Source organism: Pezoporus occidentalis, unplaced genomic scaffold, assembly GCF_034315485.1.
Source record: "Pezoporus occidentalis ecotype Australia unplaced genomic scaffold, CSIRO_AGI_Poc_V1 ctg4, whole genome shotgun sequence".
Classification (NCBI taxonomy): Eukaryota; Metazoa; Chordata; class Aves; order Psittaciformes; family Psittacidae; genus Pezoporus; species Pezoporus occidentalis.
This window is the reverse complement of record NW_026915724.1, coordinates 13,798,403-13,823,897: the sequence shown is the minus strand read 5'-3', so window position 1 is coordinate 13,823,897 and position 25,495 is coordinate 13,798,403. Positions and strand designations below refer to the sequence as shown.

General features: G+C 41.7%; 1 protein-coding gene across 4 annotated transcripts in view; it reads right to left on the bottom strand.

Moving 5' to 3' along the window:
* The window catches only part of GAREM1 (GRB2 associated regulator of MAPK1 subtype 1), a 101,428-nt gene that overhangs the window by 58,378 nt on the left and 17,555 nt on the right, over nucleotides 1-25,495 (bottom strand). The window contains exons 1-3 of one of the 4 annotated variants that reach the window (XM_062633498.1): nucleotides 18,102-18,241; nucleotides 9,849-9,936; nucleotides 7,609-7,812 (exon numbers count right to left, since the gene is read on the bottom strand). Coding sequence is in view for 1 of the 4 variants with exons in the window: in XM_062633497.1 (XP_062489481.1) it covers nucleotides 18,102-18,242 (141 nt within the window). In the remaining 3 variants the exon portion in view is untranslated. Of the gene's footprint in view, nucleotides 1-7,608; nucleotides 7,813-9,848; nucleotides 9,937-18,101; nucleotides 18,243-25,495 lie in introns of those variants that run through there. The other 3 variants (XM_062633501.1, XM_062633499.1, XM_062633497.1) reach the window with 3 other exon arrangements.

The following is a 25,495-nucleotide window of genomic DNA, read 5'->3' as shown; positions in this document are numbered from 1 at the left end:
TGGTTGTTTACACTATTTAAAAGAATACTGGTGTTGACGCCCAAAGTTTGATTTTCATGTTAGTCTAAACTCTTGCATCTCTAACTGTCTGCAGACAAACTTTTGTCATCTGTATCAGTCAGACCTTCTGAAATAGTCAAACACTTGAGTTATTACTATTAGTCCTCCACAAATCATAACTCCCATGTAGAAGAGTTTGTAAAAGAAATTGAAAAGATAAAACCAGAATCTCCACCAAAACATCTACCAGCAGACTGAAAGACATCCATGGAAACAGTACCGTGGGATTTTACATTTACTGTGCTATTGACTTTTGCACTGTATACATTCTATTCATGATGAAAAATTCTATAAATGCACACAGCCGTGAAGATAAGTAAATTTGACTACTTAGGGAAAACAACAATTTGGGTATGGCTTCTTCTTGAGTTTTTGCTTGGTTTTGCTGTTGTTTTAAATTAAAGAGTTATTATACAGAATTAATCTTTATCAGCTAATTTTAGTATGTGCAATTGTATCCACTGGAAGGGAAGAGAGAAGAAACAACAGTTGAGTGCATCTGTTTCCAAATATTTGATTGGATATGGTTTGAACAGTCTGCAGCCCAACTCTTACAAGAAGAGATGCTCTTATTAAATAATACAAGTCCTCTGCATATGGTCTTGCACCTGCTCTTTTCGGTGGAAACCACATTTATACTGTTTTTCACTCCTACAATGCTTCTAATCTATAGCAGTTAAGAGTAAGGAACCCAGATTTGGTGCTCCACAATGCAACATCCATAAGTTCATTGTTGTGGGTGGTTGGGAGTGACTAATTCAATACATTTAAAATTAATAATTGTGCTTACATGCTCTGAGTTTGCAAGCAGACATTTTTGTTGTTGCTGCTGTTACATCTGAACTACATTTAATATGGAATCAGCAAAACAAATATCCTTATTTCTGCATTAGCTCCATCCATCCTTGGTTATTAAGCTGATTTTGCTGTAATTTATTTCTATACAGACATAGATGGATGTTCTTTTATAGCCACTAGATTAAACTTCAAAGTTTAATGCAAGATGCTTTTGAATCTAAGTTGCTTCTGAGTAAGACTTGAAAACCTTGCCATGTGTAGCCACTTCCTCCTCTCATAGGAGTGAGTCCCTAGACCCAGGGCACTGAGTTCCAATAACTAAGTGATCCGCATTGTTTCCTTCCATTTCTCAATTTCTGAAGCATGTATCAGCGGAATACCATAGAATATGAGTATTTTCAAATAATCAGAAGTAGGTTCTTCTCAAGAGCCCTTATCAGTAACCTAGCTCTGCTTCCATTGAAATTAGTGGGACTTCTATTACTCTCTTGAGAAAAATAAATGAAAAAAAATAATAATTAAAAAAATAATCTATGTCTCAACTCAGGAAACATTATGTACTTCTGCAAAATTACTTAGTATAGAGGTATTGAGTTCCCCTCTGACCAGAGAGGCCAGTTAAGAGCACCTTCACCTAATCTATCCCTGATGCTGTTTGTTTTTTCACTTACTCCAAATGTTACTCAAAAGTTCTGACATCACCCACATGCCATAACCGCTCTCCTCCAATGACAGAGCAAGAAGACTTTTTTTTTCCTTCATACTGAGGAATTTCCAAGAGAAACAACAGATAAGTGTTTCAAATGAAGACTATACTTGGTGAAGAGCTACCTGATGAAGGCTACTAAGCTCTGGAATTACAAAACTGAACATTCAAGACAAATTTCTGAGTTATAGCACTTGTTAATTTTAAGCATAATTGACTTGTGAAACTCATCTGGCCTGAGAAGCCATGATATGACATGCTCTAGCACGCAACAATATGGAGTTGTGGCTGCATACCACAAACAGACCCCAAACTTAAGAAAACAACACACAAAGTTATTTTTAAATCCATTTCAGAGAAACCATTTGAGGACATAGGTAAGAGGGTGTTTGCATTCAGTTTAATAGTTCCTCACATAAAAGGTCAAATTTTCTAAACAGTTTTGTTTATTTGTTTAGTACAGAGAATTCCTGGAGGGGAGACTAATATTTATAGCAATGCTAGTCAAAGCATTGTGTCTCCATTCCCAAGATCCTCTCTCCAACTAAAGAAACAAAAAGCCTCATCTGCCAAAACCAGCCCAAGTCATTTCTATTGTTGATTTCTTTTGAAGTCAATGATACTGAAGCCTCAGGCAAATTCTAACCAACCAGGTCCCACGTTTTAGTTTTCCAAATAGCTATCCACAGAAGGTTTTGAGCTTTACAAACAACTAAGCCATTTAAAAGAGACTTTGTCTTAAACTGATCCAACTAAACTATGAACCTGATCAAGTATTACCCAAGTGCCATCTTTCAAAATGCAACAGTTGAAACTCTTTGATTTCCATTTGGAAGAGTAAGAGTTACTGTTGCTCAAGGTGAGGCTTCAGGCAGTACTGTTTATTTTCTCCTCCACTTTATTTTATAAATGCATCTAAAGATCACTGTGACTGGACTAGTAAGTATGAGCTATGAAAAACAATCAATACCCACTATCGTCACACAGAACAGAAAACTTTAGTAATATCCACATAAAGTGCACATATGGTTCCTATGATATATGAACTTAAGAGTGAAGGTCTCTATTTATACACAGTACAGCTCTTATCCAACATACCAGTTTATGAGCACAACAGCATTTAAAGCTGAAAATGTACAGGGTAAGCCCTGTACAAGTAGCTGTGTACTAAACAAGGCAGTGGATACTTTGTGCTATTGATATGGGCAGAATAATCCTCTCAGAAGCATTCACATAGGGGTTTTGTTCTCAACAAACTGAAAATTTCACAGGCCTAACACTTACTAGGTTTCTAATTCTAGGACTCAATCCCCTTCCCCAATTCCCTTTAGTGCTTTTTCAAAATGGAAAGGACAGGCTGCAACCTTCTTTTGCAGAAACTTTGTGATGGAAACAGCAGGCTCCCTGCACATCCACTCAGATGTATACAAGCTGTGGAAGTTTGTCATACAGGAATTTCACTGCTTCCCAGACTTCTTTCCTCATCACCCTCATGCACAACAGTTAACTTTATTTTGTGCTCTTAAAATTTGTGACATTTATGTATTTCAGGACTTCATTTAGCTCCAAGTGTCTAAAGCACCACAGCTTTGTTGAGAACTGTATATGAAAGAGAATTCTTTTGGCTATTTTTTGATTAACCAGAGATACGGAAAACTCAAAAGCCTGCTTTTGGGTTGCATTAAATTTACCCTACACCTTTTCAGATGAATTTAAGAAATGGAAATAAATCAGATAAGAAAGATCAGTCACTGCAAAAACTTTCTACCACTTACTGTACAGTCAGACCAACTTACCAACTCCTGATTGATCTTATTTAATTCACCATGCTATAAAAGTGTACACCCCTTTTATGCTTTATAATGGGGGGGGGGGAACCTAGAAAGTAATGAATAAAAAAAATCCCCTTACATGCATCCCAACAGTAAAGAACAGTTTACCTCAGCCACACTGGTAAAATTAGGTAGACAATTTTAATTGTTTTTTTTACATACTTGCCCATCAGAACATAATTTCCTTAAAATATATTCACCTTCCCTCCTCCCCACCCTCCCCCCCCCCAAAAAAAAACAAACAACACATTCAACCCACTGATACTGAATGATTTTGAATGATTTTTACTTCACACACACACAAAGAAAATGTGTCTGAAAGCAGGCTGCTTTTTGGCATACATATACCTCGGAAAGCAAATCGAAGTGAGATCTGGCATCTGTGTATTTAGAGAGAGTGGCTATTACTCACACCTTGCTATGATAATATGACTTGGCAAACACAGAGATTGAAATGCCTTCCCCCTCCTCCCCTCCATATTGCACTGCTATAATTGGCCACCAGCAATTTGACATAGAAAAGGTTTGTACGTACGCGCTCAGCTGGCGTGCACCCAGGCAAGGTCTGGGAAGGGAGAACTTCCCAGGAGTCACTGCTAGACGCACACAGTTGGAAGAAAGCCTGCAAGACTGCAGATTAGCAGCCTACAAACCCCCTCATGGGCTGTGCTGGCCAGCTGAAGAGCTTTTCCCCAGATTTCAAACCAGTTTGTCAGACACTAGACCTGGAATTGTTTGAGGCTAGCGGCACAACTCTGGTTCCAGGCTGCTTAGATAACAACTGTGAAGCTAACTGGATGGACTGGGAGAAGTTATTTTAAGTTGCAATTACTAGCTCATATCTTATCAAAACTGCTGGATGCGCACAATCGTTGCTGCTAATATCTTCCCTTCCTCTTCTGAAAGAGCAACAAGAATTTTATTCATGGCAACTAAAGATAGAGGAAATAGTACCAGGTGAAGGGTTAGGTGCACTCTGCTGCTGCAGCCACCCCAGTGAACTCCAGTGCCTCACACTCTTCTTGCAGGCAGTCCTGCTCTGCATCGAACTACATCCCTCTCTTCCAGAAGCACTTAAGCAGCAGCCTCCTTCTTACAGTGACAAAGGATCCAACTAAACCACCATGTGATGTCAGTGCTCAAAGCCAAAGCCTGCACAACTTCATCTTAGGGCTGGGTAGTCCCAGCTGCACACAGAGAGCGGCAAAGTACTTTGCACTTTCAAAGCAATCACTGTGCAGTTGGGAGAAATATGAATCTGAATCATACTGAGATGGAAAGCAGCCTGCACATCAGACAAGGTGGAAATTCAGAGGGGGTCAGTAGCAGGATGGTGGAGAACAAGGCATTCTCCACTTGCTATACAAAAATTAATCCAAATACGAGAAGAAACATCAGCGTCAGATTCAATATTAAAAGTCATTGCCATAGCACAGAACATTCTTCACCAGGCAAGATTAAGTGTTGAAAGACAGCCTGACCTTGTTACAAGTTCATCTGAAGCCGTAAGGCTGAATGAGTAAACTGGGCATAAATAAACATGTTTTTTCTTGCATGACTCCTTACACAGCTACACCTCAGCAATAGATTTCTCTTAGATCAGTCATGCAGTTATTACTAACAGCAAAGACTGGTCATCGTAAATTTTATGCTCCCATATTGGTTGCACCTACGGTCAGGAACAATGGTCCCATCAATCCTCCAGACCCACTACTGGCTACCAAATACAGCATTTTCCATCAAGTATTTAATGAGATTAATTTTAATAGGATTTTATAGACCACCTGCAGTCACTTACTTTACTGCAGCCTTTTAGGCTATTGTGACTTTCAGAAGTCAGGCATTACATTACTTATTTTACTTATCATTAGAAAACGCCTCATACTGTAAAAAGGTACACAATCACCAAAGAAAGGTAAAGAACTGCATGCTTCCAAGCTGTCTACGGTAGATTCTGGAACATTTTCTTATAGATTTGGTAACAAATTGTTGAAGAAGCCAATGGGAGGCTTTTTTTTTTCCTCCTAGACTTCTATTATCATCCGTTCCCCCATCCCTGAGAGAAAGCCCACCAAAAGGCTGCAGGTTTTTTTTTTCTGGCAATAAGATGCTGCTCCAAGACTGTGCCACACACAGACTGGATGAGCAGCCAACTGCTGAGTGGGAGGCTCATTAAAAAGGGCCATTTGCTTGCCATATGTCTCTTTCTTCTAGACAGACAAATTCTAGTCATTAGAGTTTAACCAGAAAGGCAGATTAGTAAAGCAATTTTTTGTTCAAATGGTACCAGAAATTTTCCTAAGCAGAGTACTGAGAACCAGTGGGTGCTCAGAGTGGTTAGAAACAAGTTAGAAACACTGGTTAGAAACAAGAGCCCCTATCCCAAAGTGGAATTGGCAGAGCATCTCATCCTTGCAAGGCTGACATTTCCCAACCTCCCATAGGGGAGTCCCGGTCCCACCACCTCTTCCTGCTCCTGCCCTCCACTGCCACCCAGGCTGCTGCTGCTATTGTCTTCTGCTTCCCCTCTCCGCCACCATCTCCCCCTCATTCCTTTCCCTTCCTGTTACTGCTGTAACATTTCCTCTGCACATTCCCACACCCAACAGGATGACTACAGGAGTATAAACTGACAGGATCATCCAAGCCTGTCTGCCATTGAGAAGTCTGTGCACTGTGCTCCCAGCTTGGAAAGGCAGCACAAATGCATCAGCTCCCAAACATCTGTCTAGAACAGGTCTTGCAGACCTTTGGGCCCATGATGCGTGTCTTTAGCACTATGGGTACTCCCACCCCAGCAGACAAACACAGGTAACCCATTACAGGCTTCCTACAGTGGGGTAGCGGTCAGTCAGCAAGAAGTAAATTGACAAAAAGGAAACCAACCACCACCAAACCCCAACCCGCTAAGATTTCAAGTGCATCTCAGCCTCTTTTTTAGAATCGTAGGAAGCAGTTTTGCAGATAGGCATATATGCATGACTGATCTTATCGTAAATGTAAGTCTCTTCTATTTACATACTGCTTTAAGACACTACCAGTCTGAAATCAAATTCAGATTCTCCATTAATTTCACATAGAAAGTTTGTCTTAAATTCACATCATGCTTTTAGAACAGCTATCCTCCTTGAAGGATTGAAAAGCACTTCACAGGAAAACATTAATTACCACGAACAGTCACAAGTAATGACCATTTCCCACATCCAGCATCCCAACAATGTCTAGAGAAGGCTAAAGCTGATTTACTATCGCATTGCACACTCGCTCCTACTCAGAGTATTTCTCATCCCACTCCCAATGATATGCTGCAGCGATTCCCCTATACTGACTGAGAGATGCTTCCTTCCCAGCAGCTAGTTGTGGGTTTCAAAGCCACAGTCCTAAAAATGCCTGAACTTGGACCCACAAATCTTAAAACACAGCATTACTTGAATTTTCTCTTTTTTGGTGGTAACATTTGTGTAGCATATGTCTTAGTTCCCCCCCACACTTTGAACCCTAGTAGCTAATTTAGTAGGGACGTAGTAGCTATAGAACTGGATTATGGAAGCCACCTTGTCCATCCATCTCACCAAGGTTTCACCTTCTCCATCAAGCTTCACAGTAGCCTTTATTTTTTGACTTTGGAAATGCAGAGACCCATGCAGCATTTTATCAGAAAGAGCATTCCCCAATCAGTACTTCCTGCTGCACACTTTCTCCTCCATAGATACATATCTCGCACTTGCCTATGTTAAAAAGGTTATTAATGACAAAAAAAGTAAAAAAAAAAACAAAACCAAACCAACCTATGTTTCTGGCAGAAGACAACAAATGCACTTCCTATCATTTTGATGAAGACCTTCAGAAACCTTCAGATGGGATCATGACTCCTCATCACAGGTCTGTCTTTTTTTCTTGTGCGTGTGTGCAATCATTGTGATCAAAAGGGGACCTTTCACGTAATGAGCTGGTCCACACACACACTAAAAGAGGGATCAGGTGAGCACCATGAAACAAGGAACAGATGCAGCCAGCTTGAATTATTTCAGCCACCCAAATGCAGCCAGCCAGCCTTGGCTGGCTATTCCCAGTCTACTGCAATACAGAATTCATGTGAGATGAACCGGAAAAGGTTGAAGTGGTGACAAATATTTAAGGAGCACACTGTGAAAGTGACTCCCCTGAAAACCACAGCCTCCTTCGCATACAGATTTAAAAGGTCTTTCTTACTCTACATACACTATCAACCATCCAAGATGACAGTGGCATCTGTCAGTGGTGTAGATTTTGACAGGTGGTTCACTGCTAGGCATTCCTAGTTTGAGGACACTCATGAGAGCCCCTGTGCAGTATACACATGTACACTGTATTTCCTTCTTTGCCCGTGCTCTGTCTGCCTTTGGGAGCAAGCTGCACACTCTGGTTGAGTTTTGCCTGCAGTAAAGGGAAAGAGAGGAAGAATTGAAGCTTCATATCTGTACATAAAGCTGGGAGGGAAATAAACACAGGCTTCAGGTTCTCATTAATGCTTAGGTCCTTCATAATGAGAAGTTAAATACCCATGTTTCTCCTATCCAGTTAATAATGGCCACCTTTGCTATTAGCTTTAATAGCGTCCTCTGCACGCACACTGAAACAAATTAATCTCTACCAACTGAGGACAGAAAATCTCTGCACAACAGCTCACGACAGAGGGAAAAAGCCACTTTTTCCACTCCTCGAAGTTTCAAAGCTCACAGAAGTGCCTTTCCCTGACACAGCAGAATGACTATCTTGGATCACCGGCTAAATTAAACACAGAAATTACATTCTCCGTATAAACAGAGTTATACATGGCTTAAATAGCATGGGTTTATTTTCCTATTGGCACCAATTGGTACAGTAGTTCAGTCGAAGCTTAAGACATCCATGATGTCAGTTGCTTTAATAGGCAGCACTGACGTGACCAGCTCTTGTTCCCAGACGCAAAGTGTGCTGGTTTCCATGGGGAGGATGCTGACCGAAGAATTCCTACCGCACTTCCTATCAGTTGTTTTGAGCCACAAACACTGGCTCCAGGGGGAAAAAAAAAAAGTCTGTGTCTCCAAAAATTCACAAGATGACATCATCCTGTGCGACAGATTCCTCTGCAGCTCTCTCCCCAAACACACACGACCTATCAAAACCCCTGCTCTGCATTCCTGCCAGCTGGGTTCTGTATGTACAGAAGGGAAAGACATTCGTAAGTTTTGCTTTGCTTGTTTGCCATGATAGCTCAGTTTTAACAGTTCCCCCTCCAGCCTCAAGGAAAAGGGACAGCCAGTCTGAAAGAGATTTCTTAAACTAATCATAGGAGGTTCCTGACAATTTCTTCCCTCCCAAATTCCCACACAGATTTAGACCATGTAATAAGTCAGAATACCAGCAAACGAAAAAAAGAAGGGACATACTTGAGACAAAGTGAAACCAAGGGCAGAAGACACAGACAAATGGAGTAAAAAAAAAAAAAAAAAAAAAAAACAGTACACAGCAGTAAACCATACCCAAATGTCCTAAACATTAAGAACTGTACTCTGCAAAAGTCTTCATCTGCTACTAGCATGCACTATAAACCAGGTCTATCACAGGACAGTTGTGTTGGCAACCGCATCATTCTTTGTAAATGATTCTGTAACAGTGACATGTGCTTGCTTACTTCTGCACCTGCTACTCTACTCACATGAAAACACAAACCCCAGCATCATGCACCAGAGTTAAGCCAGAGATTAATAGAAGGCAAAGGGTAGGAAATGGGTCGATTAACAGTAGGAAAGGGTGAAGCAGCTTCACACTTAATTTCTGCTTTATTCAGTGCTTAGAAACAAGCAGCTCATTCCTACCCCAACCTCGCTGACTGAAGCTTACTAACCGGGTAGCCTGTGGTGTTCACTCCTCTCCCCCTTCTAAATCCTTAAGTTATACCTTATGAAAGAGAAGAAAAGCCTCCTCTTGGGAACTCAGGAGCACATTCCCAATTTCCTTGTAGCAATTACTTAGAACAGCCTCAAGTGGTTGGAAGCATGGGATCAGACCAGAACCTCGAGTGCAGCCCTAAATACACCTCAAATGCCCAATGGGGATCAGCCTTTTCCTCGAGCTTCTCAATGGTTAAGTTAGGGCAGCTTTTAAGACCCTTCTCCTAAGCACTTAAGTCTTTCTATCATCATACAAATGAGCCCACTGTACTAGTGGAGCTAAGGCAAAGTAATTCAAGCAATGCCAAGCAAATCCTGTGTGATTTAGCCCATCTCCCAGCCTTCCGGGAACCAGTTTCCTAGCTGCTATTCTACCCTTCCCTCAATTGCAATCTTTCAAAAAGCCATCTTCCCCAGTTAATTTCTTTTGTAAAGGCCTCTAGAGTTCCTTCCTAATTGATGCAACTCCAATCAGCTTCTTTGTTGCCCACAGAGATGTGAAATAAGCAAGCAAAACCAAACAAACAAAAAACCCACCTTACAGTGAATGCTTACAAGGTCACAGTTGAATTTCATCAAGTTCGAAGTTTGAAGACTTAGAGTAACAGCCAAGAACTGTGGAAGTCTGAGAGGAACATACGATAATTCAAATCATCAGTTTTAAAAGCTGCAAGTTTTCCTTCTCTCCTCCTACCCCCTTTCCCTTCTCGCAAATAAAACACAGGAAGTTCAATGCTGAGACAAATCTTACTTTCTTTTAAACAAGAGTAAAATTACACCCATGCCGAAGTCAAAGCAGAGGAAAGCAAGACAGCTGTATCTGAAAGCACACACCTCTTTCCACCTAGTACCCCACTGAGATGGTATTGAAAAATATCACTACCATCACAAGCTTTTGTTTCCTTTAAGGCACCAACCAAATCCCATGAAATCAAACAAATTTTATAGCGCAAACTGGTGTCTACAAACCCCAAGTTCTTAATTCCAGGTGGGAAAGCATGACAGAAAATACAGGTATTTTCTTTCCATGAACCTCTGAGACATAATCAGCCTCTTCCTCTATTACTTGGAGGAAATAATACCCTGTGATCTATCCTGTGAACATAGTACCCTGTGAAACTAACCCTACTGTTCTCATTACATGAAAGTGCAGCAGCCTTGCAGAGCTGCAGACTCTACAGCAGTTTCAGACATTTGAGATCGGACAGGCAGCAAAACTGAAAGGTGGGTGGGAACTAAAACAGTTGAAGGGGGTTTCACGAGAAGGCTGAATACAAGCTTTGATGTATCCAGCCACGTCAAGCAAATTCTGCACATTCTGTATATATAGATACACATACACGCAAAGAGAGAAATAGTCTCACAGTCTGCTGATTTTAATGTACTAGGATGATAACTCTAAGGAAACTAGACACTGCAAAATAGTCTAGCTGACTGAAGAAAGATGAAGTTGAAAGTGAAAGATCCTCATCAGTGTGACTGATGAAGAATTGCACACCAATGTTTCACTAGAAACTAAATTTGAACCACCTCCCCACACTGAAAAGGTATTTCTGATTCATAGCTTGCATTCTGGGAAGCTGCTGGCACACGATACTAGAAAGAAGCATCATATACACCCAGAACAAACTCCTTGGGCTCGGGACAACCTGCTCCATTGAAAATCAAGTAAGCAAGCAAACAAAACATAATGAAAAGAAATACATATACATTCTTTAGTAGTTATAAAACAAAATGCAAAGTAGAAGAGATTCTCCAGTACAGGTGGTCAGACAAAAGGGGAGAATTTCAGGAAAGTTAGGTAAAAAGCTGTCACTTCACAAGACTGGCAAATGGAGGGAGATGGAGGAACAGGAATAACGTGCACCCACAGGTACAAAATAAATAAACAATTTTTGCCAGCAACTTCAGTGCCTGCAATTTGATGTTGCATTGTAGAGCAACGGAGAAGCATTTGCCAAAATTTAAACAGGTACAGAAAAGTGGAATAACAAACAGATAGGACCATGGTGAAGTCTGACAGCAACTAAACTGGTTGAGGATAACTCTCTAAGAAGAAAAAAAAAAACAAACCCACAACAAAACCAACACCAAAAAAAAAGCAAAATGGAAAATGAAGAATATATATATTTGCTCATATATGGAAGAACAGTTCATCCATTATTTCAAGGTAACAAGTTTAAAAAAATCCAGAAATATGAATACAGTTCCCAGACTACAAGGCTGTGATTGCCTAGAGTAGAAAAACACAGTCTTCCGTGGGAAACAAGGAGGTAGCAATTAAACTAAAAACAAGTAGGTAAATATATTTTAAGGCATAATCATTTCCCTGACAGGAAAGCATGGAATGACATTATATGGGTGGTTATAAGTATTTCAGACATTACTGACTAAAGACTTCTACAGCTGAAGAGGCAAGCACTGCTCACTAAAATGAGCACCCTCTCACTCTGCAATACCCACACACTACTCTGTGGTCATATATCTACAACAAATAGATGTACTTTATATATATACATATATATATATTATAAGTATAGACTTTCTTTTATCTGTTTACAGGGAGAAAAGGGTTGCAAGTCTCACAAAAGTTCACACAGTCAAGTATTCACAGCTACACAAGTCATAGTTCTCTTTTAAAGCCATGAAGACTATCTGCTGGTGGCAATGCTTTTGTATGCAGTAACTGTGAAGAAAAGCTTTCAAGCCTCCAACTGCTTTTCAGATCATACAACCTTTTCCAAGGAAAAAAAAACAAAACAAAACTTGGGTACTGGGGGATTAAATGTGTGGGGTTTTCTTCTTTGTTTTCTTCTGAGGACATGCATTCATTAATCATTTACCAGCCCACAGATACATGGCAGCCCTGCCTCTGTCAGAAGTACTGCACTGGGGCCCTGTTCTCTAGAAGTTATATTCAGTTTTACAGCACAAAAGCCCCAGGAGATCTATGTGGTAGTTGGGTGCCAGGTTAAGTTCAAAGCAAAACACAAATTAAAATGCAAAACATATTTCATATCAGGGAGTGGTGTACTTGGAAGACTCACCTAAGTTCCCTACTCCAGAGCAGTGTCCCTCCCTGTCTTAGGTCTCACCCACCTCTTTGTACCTACAAGTTACCCCATCGGAGCTGTGCTGCTCCACTTACACAGAAGAACAGGCATAGCTCTTCCTGACACCACCCACTGTTCCCAGGGAGGCAAAGCCCCAGACCAAGGGCTCTTTGTCCAACCCCACCTTCCTTGACGAGCAGAAAGCATTAAATTACACCTGAAGGAGGGAAGGGTCTAAACTGAACTTCAGACAAGGAAGCATTCCCTTTGTTCCCAGAGTAATGCAGGTTGGCAGCAGGTGTAACATAAAGCCATCAGCAAAAGATGTTTGTCAGTCTAATGTTTGCTCTTCTCTCCAGGGCCATGAAGAGAGTCATAAAGCATGCTATAAACATCTAAGAGTGCTCAGTATCACCAAAGTAAAATTCCAAGCTCTTCCAAGATCACAGAATGGTTCAGCTTGGAAAGGACCTTAAGATTATCAAATTCTAATCCCCCTGCCATGGATGCCTCACACTAGACCATGTCCCCCCAAGGCTCTGTCCAACCTGGCCTTGAACACCCCCAGGGATGGAGCATTCACAACTTCCCTGGGCAACCCATTCCAGTGCCTCACCACCCTCACAGGAAAGAACTTCTTCCTTATATCTAATCTGAACTTCCCCCGTTAAATTTAAACCCATCACCCCTTGCTCCTGTTGCTACAGTCCCTAATGAAGAGCCCCTCTCCAGCATCCTTGTAGACCCCCTTCAGATACTGGAAGGCTGCTATGAGGTCTCCACGCAGCCTTCTCTTCTCCAGGCTGAACAGCCCCAACTTTCTCAGCCTGTCAAGATCTTGGATGCATCAGGTTCAGAGTGGGTTCAGAGCAACATCAGCGGCTGCTGTCATCCCAAGATAACTAGGAGACACCTAACTCACACCATACTTCAGTGCTCCCACAGCATCTAAGGTCTGACTATCCCAGAGCAGGCAGCAGTAGGGCTGCTGGAACCACAAAACTGTGTCTTAGAGGCAGGCATGCCTTTGGACATGAGAAACTTCTGCAGCTGCACATTGCAAAATCTCAGGAAGCTCTCCTGCTCCACTGATGCAAAGGCAAGTTCACTCTTGAGAAGACCTGCAGAGACCATCTTCCTCTGTGTTAGCAGGATGTAATGAGGAACAGGCCCATCAGGCAAGTGCTCCATGATTAACAAATCAAACCAGCAGAAACAGGTTTGCTGTACACCAGTTCTAACACTGGAGGAGGGACTTCTGACTCATTCCCACCCGGCACCCCACCTGGGAAGACTCACAAAGCAAGGTTTTAAATGTGTTTGAAATGACAAGCTATCGGCACACTTGGGTAAGCAAGAGGACAGGGCACCAGCAATTACTCTGGATTAGCAATTGCTAACACCTTCCCTATATGGTGGGGAGTTGTGATTTCACAGGAAGAGTACTTCTAACACCCCGAATGTGTTACTGCGTGGCACACCCTGGAATGGGGTGTTATTTTCTAATGTCTTCATAAAAGTATTTTCCTTATTAGTTGCCTCCTATGAGGACAGAGATGACAGCAGTAACATGAGGTATCCTCTTCAAACCCTGGGCAAAGGTAAGTGGAAGCTTAAAGAAAAAAGGCAGGAGTTTGGGTGTTAAATTATTATATTTTTTTAGAACATCATCTCAAAGGAACAGCTTTGTTCTCAGATGGGGGAAAAAACCCTCAAACAGACAGGAGAGCAAACGAACCATCAGTTGCAACAACAGAGATAAGGCCCTAAAAAAAACAAGAGTAAAGGTCCTGTTATGGTTCGATTAAATGTGAGAGTGAGTATCTGGGGCAAAATAACCTAGATGCTGCCAACCCATTCACAGGTACTTTTCACAGCATACCCTCACCAATAGCAACACAGGGTCAAAACCTACACCATGTAGGTGAGGGTATGCACATGCATAAGCACACGTGGGGGTCACTCCACAGCCCTCTGCGCCACTCTTCCTTTACTGCAAGCTTTCAGGAAACAAATTTGGCTCCATCAGCTGTCACATCAGTAGTCTGCACACATAAGGAATTGTGGCCATATAGGCACAGCCATTTACAATAGACTGAGCCTGTGCCATATAGGGTCAGAGCAGGAGTCTTTGGAGGCTTGAGCTGATGAATCCTCAAAAATGCTTTTGATCATTTTGAGCTATATAGAGCTGGAAGGTAACACAAGAAGGGTCGGACAACACCCGAGGGACACAACGTCTTCAATGCCTTTCAGTTATCACAGGATGCGTTTGAGACATGGTCATCAGCACCCCTGCAACACTGGGAATGAGAGGTGTTCCTCTTGACAAGCAGCAGCACAGTAAGGCCTAACTCTGCAAGACACCAGCATGTCCTATATCTTCCAAATTCATATCACAAAACAGTATTTTCCAGAAGCTACCAGGGGAGACATTTATCAAGGTAAAGATTACAGTCCTGCCTAAGCCAAAACTAGCAATAACATTTGACAACAGCTGGAGGGTACGGATGATACACACTTGCTTTCAGAGTAGAGATTTAGTATTAAGGATAGCATAGTACCAGGAACAACATAAAACTAGTTCAGACAGAAAGCTTGTAAGACCTTCCTGTGAGTATCAAGTGTGAGTTGTGTACCTGAGGAAAGCAAAGGACATCAAACATCCAGCTGCTGTGATGGTTTACCTTGGACTCTTGTGAAGTCCACCCTCTTATGCTAAGACAGGGCACTATCAGGACAGCAATTTTAATCTTTCCATTCTATATGCACATGAAGACCTCCTTTGTTTCAGGAGCCAGAAACACATTAGCCATTTGGTTTTAATTACATGAAAATTGAACTCTGTGCTACATTAACTTTTACTAAAGAGAAGACAACTCGAGACAGTATTCAAGAGGGAATGGTTAGATTAACAGCTGTCATATACGGTTGGTCTTTGACAGCAACAGCAAAAATTAACCATATCTACCATTCCCAATAAAAGCATCAGGGCAGCAGCTTCCCAATAGGGAAAGGACTATCAGCAGGACTGTAGAACTCAGGTTCTGTTCATGAGAGTTCACTTAAATGTAAAGTACATCATTTTCCTTCTTTAACAAGGCTTTATTGTATTTAGGTTTAATAAGTGTATCAAAATCTGATTTAGCAAGTAGCAAGATAAGATTTACTTCATACTCGTATTTATATATGAGTATAAAGTATGTCTTTGTGGTACTTTTAAGACCATAATCTCAGGAGAATAACATCACTTACAACTTCCCTTCCTGCTCAACTGCTGTAAGCAAAATCATGCTGCAATTTTCTAAGTTAAAATTCTGCTAGGGGTTAAAAAGAAAAGGTTATTCAATTAAAGCTGAAATAATCCTAAAAAGTCATTTTAATGAACTCCGATGTTCCATCTCAAAGGGTCATTCTGTTAGGCAGTACGTCTTACTTGGCAGAAGTTTAAAGTGGAAGCATGCAGAAGTCAGGCCTATAATCTCAAATTTATACCATTTACAAACACTTGCCTATGGGGACATAAAATCCCTCCTCTAAAACAGAAGAACTAATGGCTAAGCGCCATATAAACATTCTGTCAACTGTTCTAGTTGCGCTTTCTACAAAGATGGAAAGCTCTCCTATGCCAGTGGAGGGCTGTGACAGCCAGCTCACACAGCAATCACTACCTGACAGCAGGACCTTTCACTAGCATGACATGCTCCTCAGAGAGGTAATGAATGATTCTGGAGCACTCCCATGTCCCAGACCTCACTGCAGAGCAGATATCCCACCTAGCTCCAGAGCTAACTGTGTTAGGTCAGTTCACAGCACAGCAAGCCGTCTTAGGCAGCTACCTTAAGCCTTGCCTCTTTAGGGCAGGGCTCTGCATCCCAAAAGCTGTAAACACAAGGCACTGCATAATGCAGCACTGAAAGAGCATTCAGCGTTAGCTTATAGATCTATGTATGGTACTCCACGGCAGCACAAGTTAATCTTTAGGGTATGGAAGATGCCCCTAAATGCATTTAGATGTTAGCACCAGATTGCAGTGCTTTGCTCCATACGCTTAAGACTCATTTATGCTTTCTTGTAGGCAAACCCATCAGACGTGCTCTGGGTACTACAAGTTAGCACTGACCATTTGTGTGAAGTTCCTCTGGCAGCATCAGAGCCCATCACATATTCATTAAGTGCCCTCGCTACATGGCAGTTTCTGAACTTTCATATATTTTCATCTCATTAACAAGGGGGGTTTATGACAGGGAACTTTCTGGAGGTTGTTTGACAGCCAACTAAACACACATGTTTTCCTGCACTAACACAAGCCAGGAAGAAAAGCACATTGATGCTTTTGCAGCATCTTAAGGAACAGATTTTGATTTTGCTGGTATCCATGTGAATTTAAGCTATGAATGAATGGAAGTACGAAGAGTGAGAAACTCCTACTCAGCAGATCTTTCCTTTAGAAATGAAGGACAAAGCTTTAGTAAACCCCTTAAGATCCAAGCTTCTTTCACACCAAAAAACATTTTATTTTCTATTTTCCTTCTTCCAGGAATCATAGTGGGGATTTTAAGACACAGCATTCAGTTTGAAGGAAGTGAAGTGTTTGCCTGACCTCAGGACTGAAGCTTATGTAGCCAGGAGTTATAAAAGATTCAGTGCTACTAAGCACAAGCACTAGAAACTGCTTACACTAAGAAAGTTAAATTCAGACAGTTTTAAAGCCATGTATATAATGACACTATATGCCATCAGACCAAGGTTTTTAAACATCTTAAAAAAGCTGACCTTCCAAAAGCAAACTCCAGACTGAAACAGTACGTAAGAAGGCAACTGATATAAGCTGCATCACTGAAATAGAGCGCATCACTGCAGTTGCAGCTCTCGTATGATTGAAATAAAACATTTCTGTCACCTCCTGTACAATTCAGCACACCCTCATTGCACCAGCATTTTGAAAGAGACTATGAGAGATCCTAATAAATTACTCAATTAACAATCAGCTATACAGAAGCCCAAGTAAAGCACTAAGCCCACATCTCTGCTTCATAGCCATGGCTCTTTCAGTTTGCACTTTCCAGCTTTTTAAATTCTTGTATCTACTGCAGCAAGACAAACACTTCCCACTCAAAGTATTGTTCTATTCAGCTTGTGAATAAGGACATTGAGCAGTAGGAAACAGTATTACAAATAATTTCCTAGGAAAGTAAAAATAATTTCAAATCATCAAATAAATATGGATTAGTTACATGATATCTACTTGAAACAACAACAGTACCGCATCATCCAAAAGGCAGACAGTGACAAGGAACTACATTAGTGTAAACCTGTAGTATTATTACAAAGGGTCCTTGGCTTTTAACATGGAAATATTAAAGAATCCCCTCCAGCTTTAGCATGCAATGAAGTATAAAATGAAGTATAAAAGCCATGCCATCTTTGACCAGACATTTCAAGGCATTGTCAAAAAACTTCACACTTTTGTCACCACATCCACAGATGAGAAGCACTGTCAATTCAAAACCAGTTCTTCTACATAGCTACCTGTTCTGTTCTGTGCTGCCCAATGAAACACTATTTAGTAGCCCTGGGAGTAAATCAGCACCTCTGTTGCTCTGTAACATTATTAAAAAGTTAAAAGTCACAGACACTGGCATTAGAGGCTTAACTTCACTCTGCCAAATAAAGTGATCAGTGTAAGGGGTAACCAATTCATTCTCTTTGTATTTCAGGTCAACAATAGCTTTACCTGCATAATGTACAGGGATTTCTATCTTTGGCCCTATGACGTAGTGACCCTCCTCCAGACTGTGAGCTGTAATTGTTGTCCACTGCCGACATGAATGAATCAGAAGATAATCGCTCTCTCGAAGGCCTTCTACAGTTTCTCCTGAAAAACAGATATAGGTTTTTTTAAATAATTCACACTTAGTGCATGAAGAATTAGGAAAACTTCACAACAAGCATTTTGTTCTTATTACTCTATTTTTCAGATGTTTTGATATTTATAAATCCAATTAAGTAAATTTCAATCCTACACAGTATTCATTTTTGCAATGTAAGCACTTCACAGAAAACAAACAATGCGAAACAACTCAGTGCATGAATACAATACCAGAGAGATGTAATTGAAGTTACTCAGCAGTGGTTCTGAGGCTCCTTCTTCAGCCTTCTGCATAAACAGAATTTTCATATCTCTATTTATGTCTGCCTATCTCAATACAAATATACGAGTGCTCTTTTGATTTTTAAATAAAGGGGGAAAAGTTATATTTTTATTTGTTGAAAGATCAGCATCATGCTACCCTACAGCCACCTGAAGCCAAAAGTTCACCACTATGAAGCAACTGGGTATCACACCTGCAGATAGAGAGATTTCAGCTTTGCCACTCTGTTCCTTTGCAAGTCACTGCTTAATGAGCTGTTCCTATGTCTGTAAACTGAATTCTGCCACTTAATGAGGGAAAGAAAAAAAAAAACAAAAACTAATACACATCTAAGTCTTCTACCCGAGAGAATTTCAACCAGAAGCCCCCACTGGATAATATCCTGCTCGTATTTTCTTGGCTTTCCAGCAATTGCAAGGAACACGTTACATGGACTACTCAAAGTCCCAACTGCACACCTCAAACATGATATATGAACAAAATTTCATAGAGCAGGGTGTATCATGGTAGACAGCTCTTGCATACCTGCAGTCCTGCTCAGTATGCTTCTGCATTAAACACACAGAATACAGCCTTTCTCAAGGTGTCTTTAAAGCAGCCACGTGAAAGCTTTCAGGAACACTTAGCAGGCACTAAACAAGAATATCGAAGCTTTAAATTTCATTTCCCCCCCTCTCCTCTCCCATCAGCCCTCTGCAGTTACAGTCAAACATAAAGCAAGTAGTTTAGCCCTGGAATCAAGTTTGGACAAAACCCATACCCTTCAGCTACTACAACAAACTGCACTTTCTGTTCACAGTCCCCTGATATTCTTAAAAGCCAGTGGAAGAATGAGACTTTCCTCAGCCTGGGGCAGCAGACATTTCCCCTGTTCAATCACTGCAGAGGAGACATACTTCCCATTGAGCTATTTTTTTGCTCACACTAGCAATCTTTTCCACCATAGGCAATGGCTACTACACACCCCATTCCTGCCTGATTTCATGCTCCCATTCTATCAGAAAGTGCCCTCCTACACAATTCAAAACACAGCAACTGGTGTGTGTGAGAATTATTATATTTTAAATCAGAAGAAACCATTACAACCACCTGCTTCAACACTCCCTGGCCAGAATTCTGCTTGTTTCTGCCAGAAGCTTGGATTTGGCTAAACATGGGGACAGACCAACCTGCAGAGTCCTAGAGATGGACTTCCCTGGGGCTGCTGTCCTATAACCTGTTAAACCTTAAAAAAAAAAAAAAAGTCCCTGTTTTAGACATTTGGAGCTTAAATGTATAACAGTGGATAAACTGCTGTTGTGGGATTATAGAGGGGGAACAACAAAGAAGTAATCTAAAAGGTATACAGAACCCCTTAAGACTAGTTATTCTTGTTCCTACAAAGGTACATTCCCAGGTATCCTCCTTTATCACAGCACAGAAAGTAGCTCCCAGGTAAGCAGGATATTTCAAGAACTGGATTCCAAGAGCTCCATGGACCACATCCCCTGGCAGCCCAGCCAGGCAGACAGGCTGCTTAACACCAGCTCCTGCCCCCTAGGAAGCAGCCCCCCTCCACCCACAGCGTGCTGCAAGAAGGGGCTTTGGAAAGCCTAGCAAAGAATGTCAAACTGCCATGCAGTGCCAGAGGACTCTTTGGTCCCATCGATATCTTGAAGGAAATTCAGATATGTTTGCTAGAGGAGTCATGCACCCTCTAAATTTTAGCATATCATCTGATCTTGAGCATCTCCTGTTTTCTGTTCACAGGGCAACGCCTAACAGGTATAAAAATTACCTTCAGCTTGCTGAAACAGAGGTTTACAATTCTGGGGGAAAACCTACTAATAATAGTAATACATGATGTTATCTGCAACTCATGTTTCAGTTCAGAGGGTTAGGTTCATGCTTTCTATAATCCACAGTAACAAATAACTATTCCATCCCACAACAAAATAAAACCAATGACACCTAAGGGAAGAACTAGCATTTTACTAGTCTCACTGACAGTGGCAAATAAATTTTGAAGAAAATACAAAGCATTTCTGGAATGCTTTTTCTCTGCTTTACAATTTGTAGGTTTAGTTTCACAATGGTGCTTAAAGGGAGGCTGGATTCTGCATCCAGGACTGAAAGGAAATAATTACAGTATGGGTCACCCTCAAAGAGTCTGAGAAAGATATTCTCAGGAAAATAAAGACACCCAATTATGAAAAGGAGCTTCCAGCTTTCACATGCCACGATCTGTTAAAGTGGTTACTCCACTAAAACTGGGTGGGACAGGTGAATGTAAGAAGAGATTACTAAGGCAGGGCCAAGAGTAACTACGTAATTAAGTTTGCAGCTGGAAGTAGCTGTATTTTTTAAACAGAACCTTGGAAACCACAGTTCTTGTTACACCAATTATTTGGTCCAACTGATTACATCGGAAACGCGTTTCATGCTTTGCCGCGGGAGATCGAGATGAGGAGAGAAGATGGACTGGATGCAATAAGGAGATCACGGTCTCTCAGGGGCTCCCTCACCACAGGCAGGTTTGTCCTTACTAAGCTCTGATCTTTCCTAACTGTGGATGATTCCTCAGGTTGCTTTATAGGAATTGGCTCCTTGTCACCAAAGGGATTAATGGATTCACAAAAATACTTGGCTAATGATGGCCTTCATACTATGGGAGGCAATACAAGGAAGAGTCAAATGAGCCTGCAGACAACAGAACATTGCAATACATACTCTCTTCTTTCTTCCATTTTACTGTAGTCTTGCTCACTGCCCCTAAAGCAATTTCCTCCTGCAGAGGAGGAGGACCTTTCAGGCAGGCGACACCTCAGACCCTAGCTACAAAACTCAACTCCCAGCCAAAGCACAGTCCAGACTTAGCCTTTTACACTTTTCTCAGCACCTTGCAAAACAGCCACACATATCCAACCTGATTTCTTCCCCTGCTTCAGTAACACAAGTTGTGCAAGCCCTTCATTAATCACATTTTAACTATGTGAGAGAGAACTCGGCAGTCCTCACATCCACTAGCTATGCAACTCAGTTCTCACCTTTTCAACATACTCCTACACGGCTGCTTACACAGAAATCAGACGCCATGAGAAAACAGAGAACACAGGCCACTCACCTTAGTAACAGTTTTGTCTCTTATGATCAAATATGGATTAGCTCTATCTTCTCACACTCTCATCCCCACCCCACATGCCTGCAATATAATTAAACCACTTCAGAGAATCTACAGGCAAATACTTGTGTTGGTTTTTCAGCCCCCAAATAAAAGTCAGACACAATGAACCATCGCAAGCAATTTCCCCACCCTTCCCCAAGTTGCCTACCTCTTTCCAAAGTATGAGTCAAGTTTATTTGTAATAATGAGCAAGACTAAGAAACCTATGATTTGCTAACAGCGACTAAACCCTAAACAGAGCACCAACACCCGCCCCTCCTTGACAATAAAAGCCTCGTGCCACTGAACTAGAAAGTTATCCAGTATGCTGCTACACAGTCTGTTCTCCTATAAGCACTCTGACCACAACCAGTTTTTGGGCTACTTCACCGTCCATCACTAAAGCAGCACTGAAACAGCTATTCATGTGTTCATTACAAATAAGATGTATTGCCAGCTTTTGAGCGATTCAATTCCATGCAACTTCTAAAAACTCCCAAATATTGCAAGCACCACCCTTGTTGAAGGGCAACTGTAAAGGGCACACTGACCATGAAGGGAAAATTGTTCACATGTTGATACAGTTAAGAAAAAAAGAGGTAGTTGCTTAATCAAGAGTCCCATGCTTATTAAACACCACCTACATTAAATGCCAATACTTCTTTAATAATTCTATCCAGTTCCGAAACTGGATCTTCCACATTCGGGAAACCTTGGCTCTGCCATTGTAAACACTCTAATCTCAAATTAACAGTTAACAACTGCAGAAGACTGGGAACAAGATACCTCGATCTGCAAGTCCAGAGATGAATTTCCATTTTCACTTGCAATTTTAAAAAACCAGGTGAGAAAACAAAGGTTGGCTACGCGCAGTGAGAGAGTTTAAACATGGCAGTGCTACAGCACAGAACAAAGCTCATTTCTTGTGAGGCAAACACTGACGTCCCTGTAGGTTGTTGCCATCACTTCTTTTCGTAAGACAAACATTTTATTTAGTTTAGTATTTCACAATTTCCAAAAGCCTGAGAAGCAGAATTGAAGAGTACTCCCACCTCTTCTTCGCTTCCTTCTAGATCATAGAATATCTCAAGTTAGGAGGAAACTGGCTGACCAAATTGGTGGCCTTCTATGATGGGGCTACGGAACCAATGGACAGGGGCAGAGCAGCTGATGTCATCTATCTGGACTTGTGCAAAGTGTACAACACTGTCCCAACACGACACCCTTGTCTCTAAATTGGAGAGACATCAATTTGATGGATGGACCACTCGGTGGATAAAGAACTGGCTGGATGGCAGCACATAAAGAGTTGTGGTCAATGGCTCAATGTCCAGCTGGAGACCAGTAACGAGTGGTGTCCCTCAGGGATCGGTGTTGGGACTGGTCTTGTTCAATATCTTCATCGCTGACATGGACAGTGGGATTGAGTGCGCCCTCAACAAGTTTGCCGATGACACCAAGCTGTGTGGTTCGGTTGGTACGCTGGAGGGAAGGAATGCCATCCAGAGGGACCTTGACACCCTTGTGAGGTGGGCTGATGCCAACCTCATGAAGTTTAACCATGCCAAGTGCAAGGTCCTACACCTGGGTCGGAGCAATCCCAGGCACAGCTACAGGTTGGGCAGAGAAGAGATTCAGAGCAGCCCTGCGGAGAAGGACTTGGGGGTGTTGGTTGATGAGAAAATGAACATGAGCTGGCTTCAGTGTGCGCTCGCAGCCCAGAAAGCCAACCGTATCCTGGGCTGCATGAAAAGGAGCGTGACCAACAGGTCGAAGGAGGTGATCCTGCCCCTCTACTCTGCTCTTGTGAGACCTCACCTGGAGTATTGTGTGCAGTTCTGGTGTCCTCAACATAAAAAGGACATGGAACTGAACAGGCTGAGAAAGTTGGGGCTGTTCAGCCTGGAGAAGGAAGGCTGCTTGGAGACCTCATAGCAGCCTTCCAGTATCTGAAGGGGGCATATAAGGATGCTTGAGAGGCACTCTTCATTAGGGACTGTAGTGATAGGACAAGGGGTAACGGGTTCAAACTTAAACAGGGGAAGTTTAGATTGGATATAAGGAAGAAGTTCTTTCCTGTGAGGGTGGTGAGGCACTGGAATGGGTTGCCCAGGGAAGCTGTGAATGCTCCATCCCTGGCAGTGCTCAAGGCCAGGTTGGACAGAATCTTGGGTGACATGGTTTAGTGTGAGGTGTCCCTGACCATGGCAGGGGGGTTAGAACTTGATGATCTTAAGGTCCTTTCCAACCCTAACTATTCTATGATTCTATGAATCCATAACGACCACTAAGTTCAACTCCCTGCTCCTCACAGGACTACCTAAAACTAAACCGTATGACTAAGAGCATTGTCCAGGTGCTCCTTGAACTCTGACAGGTTTGGTGCTGTGGCCACTTCCCTAGGAAGCCTTTTCCTTTACTGACCACCCTCTCAGTAAAGAGCCTTTTCCCAGTGTCCCATTACAGTTCATGAAAGAAAATTCACACAGGTTCTACATATTCTGGTTTGCCAATGGCAGCGATGAGTTTTCAACACCTACCACTACAGAAAAATCACATGAGAAAAATCACATGAGAAAAAACAAACCAAACCACAAAATAACACCACCACCCCACCACCACCAAACCCAACCCCTCAACTTTTAAGAAGCTAACTGAGAAACTAACATTCAAGCCACTGCAAAATGTGCGGACCAACATGACTCACTCACTCTCAGAAACTACACTGCTAAAAATAAGCAGTGATCTACAGGAATATAAACACTTTATAATGCCACACACTTTGTCATCCTAAGAGTTTGCATCACTGCCTTAAAGCATAAGCTTTGAGTCTGGAAATATTAAAATAGCAGGTAACGAGCAATTCAGAGAAAGAGAAGAAGTCACATGCAAGGTTCCAGCAACGCAACAGATACCATACATAAGCCAGCTGAACTAGATACCATCTCCTCCTGCCAGGAAGATGGTTATGGAGACATTCCTCTCATCTCATTCATCACAGAAGACTGTAAAGTGAGCTTAATGCTGTCCTTTGCATATCAGTTCAAGCATGCAGAATTCACTCTTCCTGGAACAAAAAGGCTTATAGAAAAGAGCTAGGAGCTCATGAGAAACTTAAGATGTCAAATAGCTGGTGAAGAAGATGCCTGAGAAACCCCAGCGAAAATGCATCAAGGCTCCAGGCCATGTGTTTTCATCAAGCGTGAACACCATCTGGATGCAAGGTAGCAGATGCTGTACAATTAAGAGCATCACCCAGCCTGCCTTGGTCAGTTAAGTAGGTGGTCAGTTTAATTATTCCACCTATTGTTCCACAATCACGTAACGTATCATTACATAAGAAAATCTCAGCAACAATAAAAGTCATTTCAGTGGGTGTTCAGCCAGGTACATACAAACCTACACAAATTAATAACATCAACTTTACCCCCAGTTGGGCTTGCACTAACATTTTCTAGGAATGAAGGGTTAATTGAGGAAAAAGAAGTGGCTGCCTGGTCAGGTGGGCACGTCTGCTATGAAGTAACTAGGAAGAACTGTTCGCATGTGGCTAGCATTACAAGGGAAGACTAGCAACCAACGTTTATTTTACAACAGCTGGAAGCTAAGAGAAAGCAGAGTGATTAGAAGCCAGAAAAAAAAAAAAAAAGTGAGGCTCTTACTTATTTATCATTCTATCATCACACTGAGGAGCCTTACTTACACAGTATCTGCTTCACTGGGCATGCAGCTCCACTCAACTTTCCCTGTTTGAGGACCAAACCATGCATTAAGACACACCTTAACATTATCCTACCACATCATGAAAAACAAAGCACAGCCCCAGTCAGCATG